Raw genomic sequence first — 18023 nt, forward strand, 5'->3', positions numbered from 1 at the left:
TTAGGATCACTACTTTATTTTAAGAACGTGAAATGCAGAATAATAGTAGAGAGAATTATTCATTTCAGATTTGATTTCTTTCATCACATTCCCAGTGGGTCAGAAGTTAACATACACTCAATTAGAATTTGGTAACATTGCCTTTAAATTATTTAACTTGGGTCAAATGTTTTTGGTAGCCTTCCACAAGCTTCCCACAATAAATTGGGTGAATTTTGGCCCATTCCTCCTGACAGAGCTGGTTTAACTGAGTCAGGTTTGTAGGCCTCCTTGCTTGCACACGCTTTTTCAGTTCTACCCACACATTTTCTATAGGATTGAGGTCAGGGCTTTGTGATGGCCACTCCAATACCCTGACTTTGTTGTCTCTAAGCCATTTTGCCACAACTTTGGATGTATGCTTGGGGTCATTGTCCATTTGGAAGACCCATTTGTGACCAAGCTTTAGCTTCCTGACTGATGTCTTGAGATGTTGCTTCAATATATCCACATAATTGTCCTTCCTCATGACGCCATCTATTTTGTGAAGTGCACCAGGCCCTCCTTCAGCAAAGCAACCCGACAACATGATGCTGCCACCCCCGTGCTTCACGGTTGGGATGGTGTTCTTCGGCTTGTAAGCTTCCCCTTTTTCCTCCAAACATAATGATGGTCATTATGGCCAAATAGTTCTATTTTTGTTTCATCAGACCAGAGGACATTTCTCCAAAAAGTACAATATTTTTCCCCATGTGCAGTTGCAAACCGTAGTCTGGCATTTTTATGGAGGCTTTGGAGCAGTGGCTTCTTCCTTGCCGAGCGGCCTTTCAGGTTATGTCAATATAGGACTCGTTTTACTGTGGATATCGATACTTTTGTACCTGCTTCCTCCAGCATCTTCACAGGGTCGTTTGCTGCTGTTCTGGGATTGATTTGCACTCTTCACAACAAAGTATGTTAATCTCTTGGAGACAGAACGCATCTCCTTCCTGAGCGGTATGACGGCTGTGTGGTGTTTATACTTGCGTTCTATTGTTTGTACAGATGAATGTGATACCTTCAGGCGTTTGGAAACTGCTCCCAATATTGAACCAGACTTGTGGAGGTCTACCATTTTCTTCCGAGGTTTTGGCTGATTTATTTTGATTTTCCCATGATGTCAAGCAAAGAGGCACTAAATTTGAAGGTAGGTCTTGAAATACATCCACAGGTACACCTCCAATTGCCTCAAATTATGTAAATTAGCCTATCAGAAGCTTCTAATGCCATGACATCATTTTCTGGAATTTTCCAAGCTGTTTAAAGGCACAGTCAACTTAATGTAAAGTTCTGACACACTGGAATTGTGATAAAGTGAATTATAAGTGAAATAATCTGTCTGTAAACAATTATTGGAAAAATTACTTGTTTCATGCATAAAATAGATGTCCTAACCGACTTACTAAAACTATAGTTTGTTAACAAGAAATTTGTGGAGTGGTTGAAAAACAAGTTTTAATGACTCCAACATAAGTGTATGTAAATTTCCGACTTCAACTGAATCATGCCATATTCAGACTAGATAATGTTAAACAAGGTTGCAATGTGAAGCAATGAAACGGGGTATCAGTCTACACTGTGACTCCCACATAGCACAACTGTTAAGAGTTTACGCAAATATTAGCATTGCAGCTCTTATCTCAGGACTGTGACTGTGTGAAATCACCTCCCCAGTGTATTGACATTCATATTGCACTGTACAGCTTTACCTAAGGATTGGGGATCAATGAAATGGGGTATCAGTCTACTCAATACCCAAGGAATTTTTTCCCAACGTCCTCCTCAGAGTTATCAGACTCAAAAACATCCACACAGTATTGTTTTTCCTAGGAAATAGCGTTCAATACACATTGGTTGACAATAAATGTGGCTCAATTCACAGTTGTTTCAGAGTCCCGCAATAAGAGCTACGACGCTAATGTTCTGAGTGTCACTGAGTAGACTGATACCTCATGTCATTGATCCACAGGTAAGGCTGTACAGTGAAATAAGTATGCCCCCAATGCAATTCTAAAGTATAACACATCCAGTGTGATTTCAGATTTTTGTCAAATTAACAAAATGGTATTTTGTTGATTTTATAACAACATTCCAACCTCATTTAGCATGATTTATTCAATTATGGAATAACTCTACTACTTGTATTCATTTGCATCACTGTCAATAACCTACTTTTATTTTGAAGGCTAACCGCAACGTTCACTTTGTGGCTATTTTCACAGATGGGTCCAACCACCATTAATCAAACAAGAACTGTCTTATAAATTAGGCTTATTTTAGATGATGACACCTAGTTCTATATAGTGAGTTAGCTACCTATAGCTACTGAAACAGATGTCGTTTCGCTATGATTTTGGGAAGAACATTGAGCTAGCTAGCTTTTTTTTATGACCAGCACTGTAGGTGCGCGAGACAACTTTACCAGCATCATAGCATACGTATCGGTGTATTCAATGAGTAATAACTACGTAAAAAATGAATGAACGCGTTAAATTATTATGTGACGTGCAGTCATATTCAGGTCCTGATTGGTCAAAGTGTTATTTGACACGTAACGACCCAAACTATGTTCCATAGAAATCCTGGTTGAGAAAGAAACGACTGAACAAATTAACAACAAAACAGCACAGCAAATAAAATAAATAGGTTTTGACTATGTATTACGGGTAATGGGGACATACGTAAATGCCAACAAAATAACATTTCGGTCAGTGTGGTGTGTGTAACCTTTATTTAACTAGGCATGTCAGTCAAGAACAAATTCTTATTTACAATGACGGCCTACGCCGGCCAAAACCGGGCGACGATGGGCCAATAGTGCGCCGCCCAAGGAACTCCCAAACACGGCCGGATGTTATACAGCCTGGATTCAAACCAGGGACTGTAGTGACGCCTCTTGCAGGGCCTTAGACCGCTGCATCCATGTGTGTATGTTAATTATTTAACTGTACTAGAATGCTTAAAAGGCCCCTAAATTTTAAATATTGGTTATTGGGTTTTTTTGGCAAGGAAAATATTGGATATCGGTATCGGCCAAAAAATGTCATATCGGTGCATCACTAGTTTCAATGGCGGAGCAGCCGCACGCACACAAGCCTAAGATCACAATGCCCAATGCCAAGCGTTGGCTGGAGTGGTGTACAGCTCACTGCCATTGGACTCTGGAGCAGTGTAAACGCGTTCTCTGGAGTGATGAATCATGCTTCCCATCTGGCAGTACGACAGACAAATCTGGGTTTGGCGGATGCCAGGAGAACGCTACCTGCCCCAGTGCATAATGCCAACTGTAAATTTGGTGGTGGAAGAATAATGGTGTGGGGCTGTTTTTCATGGAACAACTAAGGCCCTAAGTTCCAGTGATGGGAAACCTTGATGCTACAGCATACAATGACAGTCTAGATAGCTAGAATGCTTCCAACTTTTCAGCAAAAGTTTGGGGAAGGCCCTTTCCTGTTTCAGCATGACAATGCAACCATGCACAAAGTGAGGTCCATACAGAAATTGTTTGTCAAGATCAGTGTGGAAAACTTGACTGGACTGGCCTGCACAGAGCCCTGACCTCAACCATCAAACACCTTTGGGATGAATTTGAACGACCGACTGCGAGCTAGGCCTAATCGCCTAACATCAGTGCCCGACCTCACTAATAGTTTTTTGGCTGAATGAAAGCAAGTCCCCACAGCAACTCCCAGAGGAGTGGAGGCTGTTATAGCAGCAAAGGGGGGACCAACACCATATTAATGCCCATGATTTTGGAATGAGCAAATGTCCACATACTTTTGGTCATGTAGTGCATTTCCAGCCAGAGAAATTCGTTCCACAGCTGAGTTTCATAGGTGAGGCTAGGCAAGGCATGGAGGGCACTTGGAGATGAACTCTCCTTCCCTTTTTTGGTTCCCCCCTACCATTGCTCAATATCCTCCAGTTCTCTCTTTTTGTCTGTCTGCACATGCCTTGGGAACTAGCCAGTGAAAATGCTTGTAAAAGTGCTACTTGAGAAAGAGATGTTTATCAGACAATGGGGATATTGGGAAAAATATCATCCAGGACACAGCCAGCCAGGCATGCTGGGTCATTGGAGGCTGTAGACTAGGCTTGTGCCATGAGACGCAATTTACAATTAAATTGATTGCTAATAACAAGAGTTTTTGTCCCCGGGCCAAACCCAATGTTGAGCTGCTGTCCAGTAATCCTGATTTAGAAGCCTCTCTTATGATGTGTCTGCCAAAGTTCCACACAGCAGAATAGGGCATAGATCTAGAAGACTGTGTTAGACTCTGCTTTCAACTTCAACAGAGGGGCATATTTGAAGCACAAAGTAGTAGCCTACCATTTACCAAGGGGGATCAAATCATTGTAATGGAAAATGTGGATAAAAGCTGTTGCTGTCTCAGCTGAGACTGGCGCTCAATCAAAGACAAGTGACAGTTACATATGCATTTTGCTGCAATCGGTATAACATCTGCTAAACTGTGTATGTGACCAATAAACTTTGATTTGATAGTTAACATTATGAAAACACATTAGGGATAAAACTAGTCAACAGCATGGGGGTCGTAAGGTCAATGTCAGCTGCCTGTTATAAGTAGTGCATTAAGCATGTACACTAGCATATCATAATGCTTTTGTGTATAGGATTGTTGTTTATGTCTAAATATATTGAGCCAGACAATGATCTCTGTCCTATCTACCCATTCCTAAACTTTGGCACCAAACCTGTTTAACCCAGAATTGTACTTTTGAATTCCGTAAAGTCCGTGTGGAAGAGGTGAAAAAATTATTGTTGTCTATCAACAATGACAAGCCACCGGAATCTGACAATCTGGAAGGAAAATTACTCAGGATAATAGCAGATGATATTGCCACATCTTCAATTTAAGCCTACTAGAGAGCGTGTGCCCTCAGGCCTGGAGGGAAGCTAAAGTCATTCCGCTACCCAAGAATAGTAAAGCCCCCTTTACTGGCTCAAATAGCCGACCAATCAGCCTGTTACAAACCGTTCTGGAAAAAATTGTGTTTGACCAGATACAATGCTATTTCACAGTAAACAAATTGATAACAGAATTTCAGCATCCTTATAGGGAAGGACACTCAACAAGCACAGCACTTACACAAATATGACTGATGATTGGCTGAGTTGAAATTGATGATAAAATAAATGTGGGGGCTGTCTTGTTAGACTTCAGTGCAGCTTTTGACATTATCGATCATAGTCTGCTGCTGGAAAAACATGTGTGTTATGGCTTTACACCCCCTGCTATACTGTGGATAAAGAGTTACTTGTCTAACAGAACACAGAGGGTGTTCTTTAATGGAAGCCTCTCAAATAGAATCAGGAATTCCCCAGGATAGCTGTTTAGGCCCCCTTGCTTTTATCAATTTTTACTAATGACATGCCACTGACTGTGTAAAGCCAGAGCGTCTACGTCGGCGGATGACTCAACACTGTACACGTCAGCTACAACAGCGACTGAAATGACTGCAACACTCAACAAAGATCTGCAGTTAGTTTCAGAGTGGGTGGCAAGAAATAAGTTAGCCCTAAATATTTCTAAAACTAAAAGCATTGTATTTGGAACAAAGCACTCACTAAACCCTAAACCTCAAATAAATATTGTAATAAATAATGTGGAAATTGAGCAAGTTGAGATGACTAAACTGCTTGGAGTAACTCTAGATTGTAAACTGTCATGGTCAAAACATATTGATGCAGTACTAGCTAAGATGGGGAGAAGTCTGTCTATAATAATGTAATGCTTTGCCTTCTTAACAGCACTATCAACAAGGCAGGTCCTACAGGCCCTAGTTTTGTTGCACCTTGACTACTGTTCAGTCATGTGGTCAGGTGCCACAAAAAAGGATTTAGGAAAATGACAATTGGCTCAGAACAGGGCAGCACGGCTGGCCCTTGGATGTACAGAGAGCTAATATTAATAATATGCATGTCAATCTCTCCTGGCTAAAGGTGGAGGAGAGATTGACTTCATCACTACTTTTATTTAGGAGAGGTACTGACATGTTGAATGCACCGAGCTGTCTGTCTAAACTACTGGCACACAGCTCGGACACCCATGCATACCCCACAAGACATGCCACAAGAGCTCTTCACAGTCCCCAAGTCCAGAACAGACTATGGGAGGCACACAGTACTACATAGAGCCATGACAACATCAAGTAACTGACGCAGCTAATGGGGATCCATAACAAATACAAATACTTTGAGATAGACAGTGTATACTGTCACAGGGCTTGCCCTGGTGTATGAGTAAAGTTACTCAAGGAGGACATTTTCTCAAGGCTGGGCCAGATGAAGCTGGATATCAAAGAACTCCAGAATATTGTTTCCCTCACCCAAGTACTTCCTGGCCGGCCGCTGTTTCAATGTGCAGCTTACACGCCAGCATGGCCTTGACTGTTTCCTCCTCTCAGGTAATGTCACTGGGTTATGTAAGCTACACACTGAAACAGCAGACGGCCAGGAAGCTGCCTGCATTCTACACAGCTGTACCCAGACCCCTCTAGAGTCTAGTACACAAACACTGACTGACTGCTAGCCGACATATGAGCATAGAGGAAACTCAAATCTGCATACATTTCCACTGACCAGAAACACTTTTGTTTGGGGGGGGGGTGAGTGAGTGAGTGAGTGAGTGAGTGAGTGAGTGAGTGAGTGAGTGAGTGAGTGAGTGAGTGAGTGAGAGATATGGCTAAAGTGGGCAGGCTGATACAAACTATGAGATGGAAATACGGAGAGCATGCCACAGGCAATAAATCTAAGGGGCTCACAACTGTCTGACATGTTGAAACATATCGACTGCTACAAAGCAAGTTAGTTACACTGAACCTTGGTAAGAAAACACGCAACCCAATGATAAACCGTAGACACCAACCAGCGTGTACAACTGTGGTGTAAAGTACTTAAGTAAAAATACTTTGAAATACTGCTTAAGTAGTTTTTTTGATGGTGTCTGTACTTTACTATTTATAATTTTGACTACTTTTACTTCACTACATTCCTAAAGAAAATAATGTACTTTTTACTACATACATTTTAACTGACACCCAAAAGTACTTGTTACATTTTGAAAGCTTAGCAGGACAGGAAAATGGTCCAATTCACACTTACCAAGACAACACATGATCATCCCTACTGCCTCTGATCTGGCAGACTCACTAAACACAAATGCATCTTTTGTAAATGAGTGTGCCCCTGGCTATACAAACATAAAAACAAGAAGATGGTGCCGCCTGCTTTGCTTAATAGAAAGAATTTAAAATGATTTATACTTTCTCTTTTGATACTTAAGTATATTTTAGCAATTATATTTACTTTTGATACTTAAGTATATTTAGAACAAAATACTTTTAGACTTTTAATCGAGTAGTATTTTAAAAGGGTGACTTTCACTTGAGTAATTTTCTATGAAAGGTATATATACTTTTACTCAAGTATGACATTTGGGTACTTTGTTCAACACTAGTGTACAGTATGTTGAAAAATAAGTGTTAACCTTTTATAACATAACAGTGTGAACAACTTCACACGGAATGTTACATCCAAATACAGCTCTTTTAAAAATGGCTTCATGACATGCAAGTTTGAGACTCACACTTTGCAATATGTCAAGATTATGGGGAAGATGTGTTTGGTGCCTTCCCCCAAGCGCACACTTATCAGAAGGTTTTCTGTGTTGCTTAGACTTTGGGTGTGAAACTGGGACTGTCAATGAGTTGTGTCAAAGCGGGTTTGACACCATAACTTTTGCAAGTAATATAATCGAGGGCAAACCTGGCTTGAAATGCTGTATAAAAATAACAAGCAGTGGGAGGAAAATGTTGCTTCTTAATCTTATTTAGGTTTCACCCCATAACGCGTAGCTAGCAAACAAGCAACGATGGGGTGGAGAGGTGGCGTGCTATTTGCTTTTCCACTGGACCGATAAAAATATTTACATTTTTACTAACTGGTGCACTATTTAAAAACAGGCATACAGTAACCATTACTTCTGACGCAAAAACCTGGCCATGGAATTGCCTTGTTAGCTAGCTAGCAAAGCTAGATAATTGAGCAAACTTGCCGGCAAAATAGAGCTTATGTTAGCATGGAAGCTAACTAGCTGACATTATCGCTTGACGTTAAATAGCTAATTTAACTAGCTAAACGTAGATAGTACATTGATCCATCCCACAAGGAGCACACTCCAAATCCGGGCACGGTTGGTGATGATGGATCCCTATTTCTGGCTACAGGCAATTTGAAGCGGGGAACATCGGATAGCCATCACGATAAACAAGAACCACATAAATGAAAATACTCACCCATAATGTCCTTCAATGTCGCTATCAGATGTTTGGAATCTGCTATCCGTTTCTTTGGGTTAGCTAGCAGCTTGAATGCTAGCTAGCTATATGTATTTACTAAGCCAAGGTGCTTTTTGCAAATTCACTACCGATATGCAAGTTAAGCCATTCGCCTTTGCTGAATAGCAGCTTACCAAACCTATGTTTGTAATGATTATTGTGCAGGGAAGTCTCCACCTTTCTTGGACTTGCCTGAAACTACTGCCACACGTATAAACAGCAGGAAAATTCGCGATATTTAGAAATGTGAGTCCCGCGAGAGGCAATTGGAACTAATGGAATGCCATCCGTTCATTAGCACACAGCATGAACAGTGTGATGGACAGGAGATTTCTTTCTCTATCCACCACTTTAATCCGTGTTGAGCATCATCAGTGACCATTGCTTTCCTGGTGAACATTAGTTTTGACATTTGCATCATCAGACAGATGATTGATGTTCATGTTTATTATTAAATATATCTACTTTTATCTCTCCAGTTGGTCATGGTAGAATAACATTATTATAAGGGTCATTCCATGCTTTCATTGTATTAAATAGGTGACAAAGAAATCCTCTTTTATTGTTATTTTTCTTAGAAATAAATATTTGAACTTGAGAATGACACTGAGAGAGGGGGCACTGCTTGGTACTCTGGCCAAAAAATCAATCACGGGGAGCAGATTCAAGATATTTTTAAAAATTGATTTAACCTTTAATTTGACAGGGAGTAATGAAACATGCAGAGTTTAAACTACATTGTGATTAAAGCTTCTTTTCTGACCACAGGTTATGACTAGGGCCCCAAGTTTCTCCTGGTCCGAAAAAATCCCTGGTCCTGAATTCTGATGTAGAATTGGCCCAGTGACTCCCACCTGTCTCCCCCTGTCCCCTATTAGCAGAGACATCCTGGTTTGACCTATCTGTACTACATGCAAAGTGCACTGTAAAATGAAGTACAGAAGACAAATTTGCTTGATTGGATCAATTTGACAAGAGTTCCAACATCCTATAAAGAAGCTGCGTAAACACAAATTCTATGCAAATGAATCTAACCACAAAAAGGCTAAACATGGAGGGACACCGGGGACGGCTCAGAATGATGCATAGAGATCTATTTTAGAGCAGAATACAGAATGAAGATTAGCACTGGCTCTGTAACTTCACTTCAATATATGTAATATTATTAATGCAACTTAATCCACTGTCAGAAAACTATGGATTTGTATTTGCTGGTTGCTGGCTTTTCCTACATTACCTCTCTGTTACAGTATGAACCTTGACACTTAGTGGAATGTGCTGCCACCTTGTGTTGAAAATCAATTTACAACAAGTAATTCAGCGTTCCATAAAGGATATTTTAGAGAGATCTGAAATCCTATTGGAAAATGATGGTATCTAATTGTAAAATAGTGAACCCTACAGTCTTGTCAGGGAGTTGCAAAGCATCAGGGTACAGGCAGGATTCAGGTGCAGCATTTCAGAAGGTGAATAAAACTGGATCCAAAATGTAGGTTTATAGGCTGGACTAGAGAATGTCAATGAACTCTGACATAGATGTAGACTTACAAAATAACAAACAGTAATCTAAATGGCCAATAAGATATGACTGGCTTCCAAGGCAAAGATTAAATCATTAATTTTAGTTTTAGAGAGCCATGGAACAACATGTCACTCCAGTGTAGCTTACTCTCCCTTGCCTTGACTTTAGAATGTATAATTCACTATTTTTATTCTATTGGAAAAAGAGCTCACACAAAATATTACAATAGCCTACAATACTTAAATAAACACTGAATACACAGAGTTTGATTATAGGTGATAGAGCACTGAGCAGTTACAATAGGCTAAAGTCAAAAACTTCAGAAGATGTAACAGACCAAGATGTCCAGCAGAGGTCAAACTTAGTGTTCCTATTGCAGCAGTTGGCTTGAAGAACACTGTCAGAGAAACATTAACTTAAGTAGCAGATGTAATAGAAACACCTGAGCGGAGTGCCCACATCCGGTTTTCAAGGGAAACGGAAGCTAGGTTGAAGATACTGTATCCATGAAAACCGGACGTTGGTGGTTTCTACCCACCACGCATAGGCTTGAGAAGCATTAAACTAACGGAGAAACAGACATAAACTGAAAGCAGAGGAGACCTACATTACCAGTCAATAGTTTGGACACACCTACTCATTCAAGGGTTTTTCTTTATTTTTACTATATTCTACATTGTAGAATAATAGTGAAGACACCACAACTATGAAATAACACATACGGAATCATGTAGTAAGCAAAAAAGTGTTAAACAAATCAGATTCTTCAAAGTTGCCACCCTTTGCCTTGATGACAACTTTGCACACTCTTGTCATTCTCTCAACCAGCTTCTCCAACAGTCTAAAGGAGTTCCCATATATGCTGAGCATTTGTTGGCTGCTTTTCCATCACTCTGCGGTCCAACTCAACTCAGTGATTGTGGAGGCCAGGTCATCTGATGCAGGACTCCATCACTCTTCTTGGTCAAATAGCCCTTACACAGCCTGGAGGTGTGTTTTGTGTCATTGTCCTGTTGAAAAACAAATGATAGTCCCACTAAGCGCAAACCAGATGGGATGGTATATCGCTGCAAAATGCTGTGGTAGCCATGCTGGTTAAGTGTACCTTGAATTCCAAACAAATCACTAACAGTGTCACCAGCAAAGCACCCTCACACCTCCTCCTCCATGCTTCACGGTGGGAACTACACATGAGGAGATCATCCGGTCAGCTACTCTGCGTCTCACAAAGACACAGCGGTTGGAACCAAAAATCTCAAATTTGGACTCATCAGACCAAAGGACAGATTTCCACCAGTCTAATGTCCTTTGCTTCTGTTTCTTGGCCCACGCAAGTCTCTTCTTCTTATTGGTGTCCTTTAGTAGTGGTTTCTTTGCAGCAATTCAACCATGAAGGCCTGATTCATGCAGTCTCCACTGAACAGTTGATGTTGAGATGTGTCTGTTACTTGAACTCTGTGAAGCATTTATTTGGGCTGCAATTTGAGGTGCAGTTAACTCTAATGAACTTATCCTCTGCAGCAGAGGTAACTCTTCCTTTCTTGTGGTGGTCTTCATGAGAGCCAGTTTCATTATAGCGCTTGATGATTTTTGCGACTGCACTTGAAGAAACTCTCAAAGTTCTTGAACCTTTTTGGTATTGACGGAACTTCATGTCTTAAAGTAATGATGGACTGTCATTTCTCTTTGCTTACTTGAGCTGTTCTTGCCATAATATGAACTTCGTCTTTTACCAAAGAGGGCTAACTTCTGTATACCACCCCTACCTTGTCAGAACATAACGGATTGGCTCAACCGCATTAAGAAGGAAAGAAATTCCACAAATAAACGTTTAAAAAGGCACACTTGTTAATTGAAATGCATTCTAGGTGACTACCACATGAAGCTAGTTGAGAGAATGCCACAAGTGTGCAAAGCTGTCATCAAGGCAAAGGGTGGCTACTTTGAAGAATATAAAATATATTTTGACTTGTTTAACACTTTTTTGGTTACTACATGATTCCATATGTGTTGAGCACGGGGCATGGGCTTAGCCATTTATGGTCTAAAATTATGATTTCAACAAATACTGAGCACTTAGTAGTCCCCATAACATTATTTTCTACTTGATTAAAACATTTCATTTGAGCACAGAACTCCTCCCCTTCCAAAATATGGTTTTATTTAAGGCAATCTAGTAACTCTGATCTGAGAGCAACAGAGATTCCCTTAAGGCGAAGGGAATGCTATCCATGTTGAAAGTCACATCTCAGCTTGAGTGCACAGCAATGTTGGCCAGGCAGGCAGGCAAATCACTAGCCAGTATCTGGCTCTATCTTTGCCTTTTCTATCCCTCTGCTGAGTCACTAGCCCACTTAGACTGATCCCCCCCCCCCCCCCCCCCCCCCTCCAGCAGAAAACAGAGTGGCACCTCCACATACATGCCAGATGGTGTGTTGTGCTAATCTATCAATTGACTCTATTTGGAGTCACTGTCTGGGCAAAGCTCAATATCCTACATCACTGATGCTGGGCCTGAGCCATTTCTGTCTACTGACACACATGAAGTGAACCATTCCTTCTGTTTTTTTAGTAGAACATTTATATGGCAGTCTCATGGTAATAATGGTGGCCAATGTTGGGGATTAAATAGGGAATTTCCATTCCTAAAATGTGCAGTATCACTGACTGTGCCAATATGAGTCCAACACCACTGTTTGAATGGCATGCAAAAACATGCATTCGATAGTGGATATTTTTGCTTTTTTATTCATGATAAAATAGGGTCATTCACATCTCCTCTCTGTGTTCCACAATGGACTAATTGTCAATGTGACATTATAAGGAGGCAAACATAGGGAAATTGTATTTGCTTTGGCCTAGTTTAAATATGCCTGGGGATGGCACAACTAAAGCACACTGGACATGTTTAATCCCCTCACCTGTGAAAATACACAAGGAAAAAAAAAACTAACAGGTTAAAACTGAGGTTACATTTTTATGTTGATAGAGTCATACATATATTATAGATAATTCAATATCGAAATGTTGACGAATAGTCTATATGTTTCGGTTTACATATAGACTATTCGTCAACATTTCGATATTGAATTATCTATAATATATGTATGACTCTATCAACATAAAAATGTAACCTCAGTTTTAACCTGTTAGTTTTTTTTTTCCTTGTGTATTTTCAATTAAACGTGCCGGAGATATAAAGCCTAGCCTACGTACATGTTCACCTGTATAGTGTCTACCACTATAATCCCTTCTATGCAATTTCTTCCGGGAAACCGAGTCAACTGCGTTTGGGTAGAAGAGACGAAGCGAGATGATGTAGTCCTGTTTGTTCACAATATACAGACCGATAAGCAGACCACCTACCTTTCCGCCTTTGGGACAACCACTCCCATCAAAGCGGAGACAATACCATTTAGTCATTATATACAGTATCTTTGGTTTGGGCGAGTTTCGTTGGTGACGTCTGTCGCCAGTACCCGCCCCGTTCAGTTATCGCCTTGCTTTGCTGCATAGACCGCGCAGGAACCTGGACCAAACGAGGCGGAATTTCAGTTGCTTATCCATCATCGATATGGGAATTATACCATTCTTTCAGAACCAAGCTCTTATCCCATACTATCTGAAGCCAGTCCACTTCGAGACACAGACTATAAAAACTGCCGGTTGAAGGAACACCAGCAGTAGATTGTTATTATTGCCTTAGCCAGTACAGCATTTACAGAATATGTTTCCTGCTGATGCAGGGATGATATACCACCTTTTGCGATGAGAAGTAGCCTAACGTTTTCTCAGAACTGGAGATGGGCATTTTCTAAATTGTCCTAGTTGATTTTGGGAAAATGCTCTGGACAATTTTAGTGCTCTGTATGTCTGTGACGGTAAGTACCAGACACCTTTGTCTTTGGTATTGTTCTTATTATAGGGGTGCTTCCCGGCAGGTTCTCGATTTAAAGAGACCGTTTTTATTTTTGCGTTTGTTCTGTTCTAAACGTATCTGCAATTAGCCAAGTGAAGATATTGTTAACTTTGACTCTTCTATCTTGTATAATAGGCTACAATATCGATTCGTTTTTTGAAATAAAAAAATATCTATTGTCAGAACAGAATGGTAGGATGGATGAACAATAGCACATAGGCCATATGCTATGACAGTTGCCCCATGAGAATGACACTACTATTTATCTTATTGCAGGCTACCTGTAAATGTAATTTATTGCTTGTTATTAGCTAACATTATTTAATTGTACACAATTGTATTTTAACATATGTCATCTTAAGTATCCCTATCCCTGTATTCAAACAGCTTGTATGGGACTATCACCTGTGAGGTCCTAAATGTATTACTGGAATCATCCAATACAAAGTCTCATACACTTCAGGCTTTGTTTTTCCAATGCTGGAGAAAAACTTAGGGAAAACAGACGGCATTGAAATGCTGTAGTGGATGTTGACGCACCCTGCCTCAATCCAATTTAACACTAATATTTAAGTAATGTTCTCATTTATACATAGATCCTGGTATTTTTGTCTAATATCGGCACTTCATACAGTGCAGGGCAATATTTATATGAGTGCTCTCAGCCAGAGAGAACATACCATCTAGGAATCTATGCATGTTTTATGACCAATTTATAAAAACATTTTTGATATTATTATTTTTTTAAGTACTATTTGGCAAAATTCTATCTAGCCAACCATAGAGATACAGTAGTCCATCATTCACTGTAATCAATTATTGACATTTAACCAGTAAAGAAGACATCCTTATCTTCCACTATCACCATGGAACAGATATTATAACAAAATTATATTTTTCCATTCTAAAATGTAATTGTGTGTCAGTCCTTTCTGTGGTTTGGGCCCCTCTGTGTATCTCCACTCAGGCGAGGTCCACTGCTTGTTTGTGCTTGTGTTGTTGGCAGTACATTCTGACATTAGCATGAATATTCTTCACTGGCCCATGAAGGAGGCAGCACCACTGGTGTTTGTCAGTGATAAACGAGGCATGACTGCACCAAACACACTCCCTCTTCCTCGCCGTTTAGTTGCATGATGACATGTTGCAACAGGTGCTGGGTTGGTTGTTATCTGGTACTGTCTTATGGGAAGCTCAGTGTTGTCCAACAAACACACACACATAGTTACTTTTGCACATAATTACTTTTGCACAGCCATGCCTTCCATGTAGCCTACAACAGCACAGTTAGGCTCTAAGCTGGATGTTTTTTATTTTTTATTTAACCTTTATTTAGATCTAAGATGGATGTTCTAAACCCGTCAAACTCAACTCTGGACCTCAAAGCTAGTTCCACTGTATTTTTAATTGTTCACCTGATTTAGACTTGGGACACCAGGTGTGTGCAATTAACCATCAGGAAGAACAGAAAACCAGCAGGCTCCAGACCTCGTAGGGTTAGAGTTGAATACCCCTGTTCCAGATCAGGGTTTCCCTGCAGCAGCACTGCAGTGGCACGGCATAGATGGTCTGGCTGTCCTCTCCTCCCTCTGTCCTCCAGCCAGGGAGGGAGCATCCTGATATCACTCACTAACCTCCTGGAGCTAAGCTCTAAACATATGAGTTGTACTAGCACTAGCCTTGCTATGGCTTTAGTATTAATGATGTTCTATCAACAGATATACTCGATATGTATCCTATACACATTCATCATGTATCAAATGTATTAGCTTTAAAGGATACTGCTGTATACAATATCTACATACCAGATTAGACTATAGTATTTCTCTCCTCTTTTTATCCTGCATGGCAGGTATGAAACGCTAAAGAGGGCTGAGGTAGATTCAGAGTAATGGGTAATTATCAGGGATTCATGGCCACTCACAGGCTGCGTGGTGTGATGGTGGGCAGTCCCTCAGACAGCAGCAGTCTCATGACAGGATGCCAGTGGTGTGTTTTTTTCAAACAGGAAATGCAGTGACAGGAGCCTACTCTCTTATCTGAGCTAGAAGGGAGGGACATTCATCCTCTCGCTCGCACGCATGCACACGTTAATTCACACCACAAACCGTCAATATCTGTCAGTTTCAGACCACCACACTAATGTCCCTGCAGTGTATCACATGTTGAAAATAACCAGTTTCACACTTGTTTTTTTATTGGGTAAACGTGATAAGGCTGGAGCTGGAACATTTTGTACCTCATGACATATCATCAAAAGACTGTTGACTGTTGGCTGAAAATAATGTTGTTCGAGTGATGTTGCGCTTAGTTGCACCTTACATATCTTCAAATGTCCATCGTTCGCCAGGGGTCAATTTGCACATGATGACACAAACAGATAGTTGTTACTAGATATGTTTTTTGGAACTCAGTCAGTGTCTCAACTGCGTCTTTCTTTTTCCCAACGCAGTTAAGCCAAAATCACGCTCCCATTGGCTAGCTAGCGTTGTCTCACTCAGTGGCCTTCCATGTAAGGATGGAAAGTGTAATTTAACAATTAGCTGCCTACCGTAATGCAGAGCCTAATATTATCATCGTGTTTGGTAACATTTGCCCATGTATTTATTTTCAGAGTTTCAATGAGTTGTAAAAATGTCTCAGAACTCTGCTGAATTTCCACAATTAAAGGTAAGCTAAGTTTACCTAGGCTACTTAATGTTACTAGCTCCGTATTTGAAGTTATATTATCTTTAGCAGTCTATTATCAGGTAAAAGCATATGCTTATTATTCATAATTTCTCAAATATTTATTAGCTAATCATTCAGTCGAACACGCTATGCTACAGCCATTGAATCTGTCTTTGAGCATTAAGGGAAGGTAATGGCTATCTCTGTCCATGACATTATGTTGTTATATTTTTCGATCTTGAAATACAAGGGCAAATGTTATTGATCAGTGACTGAAATTTCACACTAGGTGATATTCACTTCTGGACTTGGAGACTTGGAGAGCGCTCAAAGTGTTGTAGAACCCCTCTATGAATAACAGGGCGTGGTTTTGGCTTAACTGCGTTAGGAATAAGAAAGATGCCCATCAACCTAATGTTGAGAGTTAGAATAGTAGAATTGCAGGAAATTAGCTATAAAACTGCAACAACAAACAAATCCAACTAATTTGTTTACTTTTTGTTAATAAAATACTTTTGCTGCTAACAGATCCCTCTGTACATATTAAATCATATTTTTTTAATCCCGGTGCTGAGTTAATGTTTGTTAATGTTATATTTTTTTTTTTTCACCTTTATTTAACTTAGGGCTGAAATCCCGTTAACGGGATCGATATGACAATAGCCAGTGAATGTTCAGGGCGCCAAATTCAAAACAACAGAAATCTCATAATTAAAATTCCTCAAACATACAAGTATTTTTATACCATTTTAAATCTTGTTGTTAATCCCACCACAGTGTCCGATTTCAAATAGGCTTTACAGCGAAAGCACTACAAACGATTATGTTAGGTCAGAGCCAAGTCACAGAAAAACACAGCCATTTTTTCCAGCCAAAGAGTGGAGTCACAAAAATCAGAAATAGAGATAGAATTAATCACTAACCTTTGATGATCTTCATCAGATGACGCTCATAGAACTTCATGTTACACAATACATGTATGTTTTGTTCGGTAAAGTTTATATTTATATAAAAAAAAATCTCAGTATACATTGGCGCATTATGTTCAGTAGTTCCAAAAACATCCGATGATTTTGCAGAGAGCTACATCAATTTACAGAAATACTCATTATAAATGTTGATGAAAATACAAGTGTTATACATGGAAATATAGATAAACTTCTCCTTGATGCAACCTCTGTTTCATAATTCAAAAAAGCTTTACAGAAAAAGCAAACCATGCAATAATCTGAGTACGGCGCTCAGAGACCCAACAAGCCCAAAAGATATCCGCCATATTGTGCAGTCAACAGAAGTCAGAAATAACATTATAAATATTCACTTACCTTTGATGATCTTCATCAGAATGCACTCCCAGGAATCCCAGTTGCACAATAAATGTTTGATTTGTTCGATAATGTCCATCATTTATGTCCAAATAGCTACTTTTGTTAGTGCGTTTGGTAAACAAATCAAAACTCACAAAGCGCATTCACTAGTTGCAGACGAAATGTCAAAAAGTTCCGTTACAGTCCGTAGAAACATGTCAAACGA

At 40.0% G+C, this 18023-nt stretch overlaps 2 protein-coding genes across 5 annotated transcripts in view; one reads left to right on the top strand and one right to left on the bottom strand.

The window, feature by feature from the left end:
• Window positions 1-13286, bottom strand: part of LOC110522288 (CD2-associated protein) — a 100591-nt gene extending 87305 nt beyond the window's left edge. The window contains exon 1 of one of the 3 annotated variants that reach the window (XM_036975867.1): window positions 13268-13286. Coding sequence is in view for 2 of the 3 variants with exons in the window: in XM_021600552.2 (XP_021456227.2) it covers window positions 8338-8341 (4 nt within the window). In the remaining variant the exon portion in view is untranslated. Of the gene's footprint in view, window positions 1-8337; window positions 8692-13267 lie in introns of those variants that run through there. The other 2 variants (XM_021600552.2, XM_021600553.2) reach the window with 2 other exon arrangements.
• The window catches only part of LOC110522289 (tumor necrosis factor receptor superfamily member 21), a 32697-nt gene continuing 27717 nt past the window's right edge, over window positions 13044-18023 (top strand). Inside the window, exon 1 of one of the 2 annotated variants that reach the window (XM_036975869.1) lies at window positions 13044-13782. Coding sequence is in view for 1 of the 2 variants with exons in the window: in XM_021600557.2 (XP_021456232.2) it covers window positions 13744-13782 (39 nt within the window). In the remaining variant the exon portion in view is untranslated. The remainder of the gene's footprint in view (window positions 13783-18023) is intronic. The other variant, XM_021600557.2, reaches the window with a different exon arrangement.

The sequence above is a fragment of the Oncorhynchus mykiss genome, chromosome 4 (assembly GCF_013265735.2).
Source record: "Oncorhynchus mykiss isolate Arlee chromosome 4, USDA_OmykA_1.1, whole genome shotgun sequence".
NCBI lineage: Eukaryota > Metazoa > Chordata > Actinopteri > Salmoniformes > Salmonidae > Oncorhynchus > Oncorhynchus mykiss.